General features: G+C 37.4%; 1 protein-coding gene across 1 annotated transcript in view; it reads right to left on the bottom strand.

Annotated features, from left to right (window-relative positions):
* pclob (piccolo presynaptic cytomatrix protein b) overlaps window positions 1–6,000 on the bottom strand; it is a 120,174-nt gene that overhangs the window by 2,462 nt on the left and 111,712 nt on the right. The window contains exons 37-40 of the mRNA XM_056478028.1: window positions 5,010–5,077; window positions 3,118–3,246; window positions 2,861–3,006; window positions 1–51 (exon numbers count right to left, since the gene is read on the bottom strand). The exon at window positions 1–51 is cut by the window's left edge and continues 2,462 nt beyond it. Of these exons, the coding sequence (XP_056334003.1) occupies window positions 1–51; window positions 2,861–3,006; window positions 3,118–3,246; window positions 5,010–5,077 (394 nt within the window). The remainder of the gene's footprint in view (window positions 52–2,860; window positions 3,007–3,117; window positions 3,247–5,009; window positions 5,078–6,000) is intronic.

Genomic DNA, 6,000 nt, shown 5'->3' with positions numbered 1-6,000 from the left:
ACCGATTAAGGTCTTCTTCATAAACTTTCCTCCATTTGACACCAGGAACAGCTTTGAAGACGATACAGGACGGAAAAAAGGTAAACACAGAGCAAGAGAAAGCAAAGTTGTTCAAATAATGCAATATATACACTGCCATTAAAAGTTCAGGGTCAGCGAGATGTTTTTTAAGGGTTATGAAACCCTCAAGTAACTTTTCAGTGGTGTTTATGTGTATTAAACATTAATTAGGGCAATGTTGGTATCTATTTGCTTTAATTGTAGGGATTAACTGGCTAATTGTGAGCTGCCCTCCCACTAATTTCATCTTCCGGGTTTTGGATCTATATTTAAAATCAAGTGGCACTACTTGGGGTGATATAGATTAGGCAGTCTGACCTTATGAGAAAACAGCTATTTTACGTTTTGTAAGTTTAGTGGCTAAAGCTGCAGTCACACTAGTGTTTGAGCATGTGAAATTCTGTCGTACAACGCTGCAGAAAGGGACGAGATTAAACAAGATGATTAGACATTGAAAAAGCTAGTGATTGCTCCATGTTTTAAATTTCTGTAATAGAGGTCATGTTTTGATCTTCGATTGGTCTTACGCTATCATGTATTGCAATTTCGCAGTTCATGAATAGAGTTCACCAAGCTTGAACTTTCTAAGCAGCGAACTGTGAAACTTGTCGCACAAGCTTGCGTTTCCAGTCTGCTGCATTCACGTGTGTATGAATGGAAGTCTATGGGGAGAAAAGTCCAGTGTGACTGTTTTTTAATTCATATAAATTTGTACAAGTTCACTTGTATGAAAATGTATCATTTTTAAAAGGAGGCGTGGCACCAAACCCCACCCCTAAACCCAACCATCATTGGGAGATAAGCAAATTGTACTTAATTATACCCATGAGATCGTACAAATTCATACAAATTGATGACACATCATTCATTCATTTTTTGGATCATAAAATCAAGAGTGTTATGCGATGAGCAACTTATTTTGACAAATAAGTCAAAATCTCTAAGTTCTCTGTGTGGCAGTGAAATATTTCTGTCTGAAACCCTGTTTCAAAAGTGTGGCAATAGGACGGTAACTTGCATTAGCGGTGGTCGACCATTTATTTCCTGTTCGTAATACTTTTCCAAAGTCATCTGGTGAGATACTCTGTTAAATATGGTAACAGGACGGTAACTTGCATTAGCAGTGGCCGAGCGTTTATTTCCTGTTTGTAATCTTTTTCCAAAGTCATCTTGTGAGATACTCTGTTAAATACAGTAAGAGGATGGTAACTTGCATTAGTGGTGGCCGAGCGTTTATTTCCTGTTCGTAATCCTTTTCCAAAGTCATCTGGTGAGATACTTTGTTAAATACGGTAATAGGACGTAATTTGCATTAATAGTGACTGAGCATTTATTTCCAGTCTGTAACCCTTTTCCTAAGCCATCTGGTGAGATACTCTGTTAAACACGGTAATAGGACGGTAACTTGCATTAATGGTGGCTGAGCATTTATTTCCAGTCCATAACCCTTTTCCACAGTCATCTGGTGAGATACTCTGTTAAATACAGTAATAGGGTGGTAACTTGCATTAACAGTGGCTGAGTGTTTATATCCTGTTCGTAACCCTTTTCCAAAGTCATCTGGTGAGATACTCTGTTAAATACGGTAATCGGACATAACTTGCATTAGTGGTGGCTAAGCTATTACTTCCAGTCCATAACCCTTTTCCACAGTCATCTGGTGAGATACTCTGTTAAATACGGTAATAGGGCATAACATGCATTAACGGTGGCTGAGCGTTTATTTCCTGTTCGTAACCCTTTTCCAAAGTTATCTGGTGAGATACTCTGTTAAATACGGTAATAGGACGGTATTCTGTATTAGCTGTGGTATTAGAGTGTTTATTTACTGCTTAATGGTATAAGGGAAGGCCTTTTTCTTTTGTCACCTTTTCTCCTGTTTAAAAGGAGGGTAGAATTGTTTTATTTTTGGTTTTGGTAAGAGATGCTTAATATTAGGTAGCATACTTTGTTTTGTTTGTTGTTTTGGCCTCTTGTTCCCTTACCACCTTGGTTTTGAAATTGGAAATATTTATGTTGAAACAATATGTTACCCCTTTCGACAACTTGACCTGTGTGTGTGCTTGGGGTGCAGGAAAGGGGACTCCGGGTGACCTCTTTTAATAGACGGTCATCCTTATATTTATGTACGTAACGCGGTGCTTCCGCTATGTAGCAAAGAGAGATAGCACTGGAAGACGAGAGAGGGCCAGGCCTGGACATGTTATGTTTTGCTCAGGTTGGTGGTAGTGTCTGTGAGGAGCTGTCATCTGTTTGTTTTGTTTTTCATTATAATTATTTAATGGGTTTATTGGTTCTCTGCCTCCTTCTTTCTAAAGACCAGGTGGCCATCAGCTTTCTTATAATCTTCTTTTATGTTCTTTTAAGGTTGGAACAAGTAAATGGTGAGTAAATGATGACAGAACTTATAATTCTGGGTGAACTATCCCTTAAATACTGATATTCAGCAAATTTTGAGAAAAAAAAAATTAGCTTTGGTTAACAGAAATAAACTCTTTTTAATATATGTTAAAAGAGATGCATATATTTTAAATAAAAAATATATATATTTCCTAATATTATTTATTTGACAGATTTTTGATAAAATAAGAGACCCAAAAACATGACAAAATGGTACCAACCCCAAACTCTTGAATGGTAGTGTGCGTGGGTGGCAGGCGTTATGAAATTATTGATTTGAACTTCCTCCCTGTAGATTAGCTGCCATCTTGTTTTTTGAAAAATATATAGATTGTGTAATGCCCACTGTTCTGCAGCATTAGCTCTCTGTCATTGTGAGTTTGTCTGTAATCTCTCTCACCTGAATAGAATGGCCAACGGGATTCAGGTTAAAACGAAACGTCTCGTTGAATGATGGCTCTCTGTCATGGCGGCACACTCTGGTCTTCTTCTTTATGATCCTCTTTTGTGTCGCCACATTGACCACATAAAGCTTTACATACAGGTCTAGAGAGACAGGTGGAACAAAAGATTCAAGTTCTTTTGTTCAAGTCATTTCTATTAATAGATTGAACACAATATGTGATATCAGTGGTGTTTTCAAGGATGTTTGATTACCAGGGAGGTGGTCTGGAGATTTGAACTTGTAGGTGATGTTTCTGCACTGCAGGATCTCAAGAACCAGCTGCTCTCCTTCAGTTTTCATCTCCTTCTTCAGAGCAACCTTTATCTCTCCCATCATTTTACCTATAGATGGATAGATAAAATCAGACAGACAGATAGATAAAAACAGATGATGAAAACAGACAGATACATGGACGGACGGACAGGTAGATAGGTAGATAGATAGATAGATAGATAGATAGATAGATAGATAGATAGATAGATAGATAGATAGATAGATAGATAGATAGATAGATAGATAGATAGATAGATAGATAGATAGATAGATAGATAGATAGATAGATAGATAGATAGATAGATAGATAGATAGATAGACAGATAGACAGATAGATTGAACAAACAAATAGATGGATGGACGGACGGACAGAGGGATGAATGGATAGATAGATAGACAGACAGACAGACAGACAGACAGACAGACAGACAGACAGACAGACAGACAGATAGATAGATAGATAGATAGATAGATAGATAGATAGATAGATAGATAGATAGATAGATAGATAGATAGATAGATAGATAGATAGATAGATAGATAGATAGATAGATAGATAGATAGATAGATAGATAGACAGACAGATAGACAGACAGATAGACAGATAGATTGAACAAACAAATAGATGGATGGACGGACGGACAGAGGGATGAATGGATAGATAGATAGATAGATAGACAGACAGACAGACAGACAGACAGACAGACAGACAGACAGACAGACAGACAGACAGACAGACAGACAGACAGACAGACAGACAGACAGACAGACAGACAGACAGACAGACAGACAGACAGACAGACAGATAGATAGATAGATAGATAGATAGATAGATAGATAGATAGATAGATAGATAGATAGATAGATAGATAGATAGATAGACAGACAGATAGACAGACAGATAGACAGATAGATTGAACAAACAAATAGATGGATGGACGGACGGACAGAGGGATGAATGGATAGATAGATAGATAGATAGACAGACAGACAGACAGACAGACAGACAGACAGACAGACAGACAGACAGACAGACAGACAGACAGACAGACAGACAGACAGACAGACAGACAGACAGACAGACAGACAGATAGATAGATAGATAGATAGATAGATAGATAGATAGATAGATAGATAGATAGATAGATAGATAGATAGATAGATAGATAGATAGATAGATAGATCACATAATGTATGTTTTTTGTTTTGCAGAATACATGTAAATTGTGTGCAATGGTGACCTCTAGTGGGCACATGCTTACAAATAGTTTAACGCTTAGTACAAAACAAATGCTGCCAAAAAGGACAAAGCATTAATCTGTATTTTTATGACCTATATTTTATGGCATTAAACATGGAGCAGTTTGCTGAAATACTAGAATACTAATAAGACATTGATAACAACCGAATACAAAATGTTTTGTGTAATGATGATTGTGTTTTACAAAGATAAAAACGCTCTTATGACAGGAGTCCATGTTTTGTTGTGCTGACGTCTGTCTCTTTTGACAACACAAAAACACACACCCTCTGCTGTCATGAATTATTCAGCGGTGTGTGGCAGCAGCACAGTGGCATGTCTACAGCACAACAGAAGGGAATGACTGCTGTTTTCCTCTGTCTAACAGCTTCTTAGTCTCCTAAACAGCTTTCTGACAAGCGCTAATTCAACCTCAGGGGTGAACCTGACCTGCGCTGGCTATGCTGTGCAGAACATGCATCAAAAGCTTTATTATGACTCACAGTTCGCCAATTTGAGTTTAATCTCTTGAGAATGATTAGAATTAGACTGTTGTGTGGACTGAAACTGGAATTCAAAGTAAATCTTTACCTTCTGAGTCAGGCAGGTTTAAAGATTCAAGTCCTCTGGTTTTATCGGTTCCATTTGGGATGTTTTTCCTGATGAGGAATCAGAGAGAAAGCTGTGAAAAATACAACTTTTGGTTTGGTTTGATTTTTTGTATATGCAGATTAGAATTTTTTTTTATTGCAGATATAATACTCATACAATTATTTTGTACAGCAGGCTCTAAAAATGTAAAATAAAATCTCATTTAAAATCTTTTGGAAAAAAATAAATGAATAAATAAAATCCAAAGTTTAGTAATGATTGCTTTAAATAAATGCTTGAAAAACGTTAAATTGATTAAACTAAACAGTATACATTTAACTTATAACAAAATATTTGCATTTCAAAAATGTTGTTCAAAAATGCTTGAAAAACATGTTTTCTCCCACAAACATATTAAGCATAACTATACACTCACTGGCCACTTTATTAGGTACACCTTACTAGTATCAGATTGGACCCTGTTTGCCCTCAGAACTGCCTTAATCCTTCGTGGCATAGATTCAACAAGGTATCAAGATAGAATATGTAAATATTCCTCAGAGTTTTTGGTCCATATTGACATGATAGCATCATGCAGTTGCTGCAGATTTGTCGGCTGCACATCCATGATGCGAGTCTCCCATTCCACCACATCCCAAATGTGCTCTATTGGATTGAGATCAGGTGATTATGGAAGCCATTTGAGTACAGTGAACTCATTGTCATGTTCAAGAAACCGGTCTGAGATGCTTTGTGCGTTATCCTGCTGGAGGTAGCCATCACTGTGGTCATGAAGGGATGGACACGGTCAGCAACAATACTCAGGTAAGCTGTGGCATTGACACGATGCTCAGTTGGTACTAATGGGCCCAAAGTGGCGCAAGAAAATTTCCCCCACATCATTACACCACCACCACAGCCTAAAACATTGATACAAGGCAGGATGGATCCATTCGACCATACTAATGTCACAGCAGAAATCGAGACTCAT

This window comes from Danio aesculapii, chromosome 18 (assembly GCF_903798145.1).
Source record: "Danio aesculapii chromosome 18, fDanAes4.1, whole genome shotgun sequence".
Classification (NCBI taxonomy): Eukaryota; Metazoa; Chordata; class Actinopteri; order Cypriniformes; family Danionidae; genus Danio; species Danio aesculapii.
Note: the sequence above shows the minus strand (reverse complement) of the source record. Positions and strands in the feature narration are given on the sequence as shown.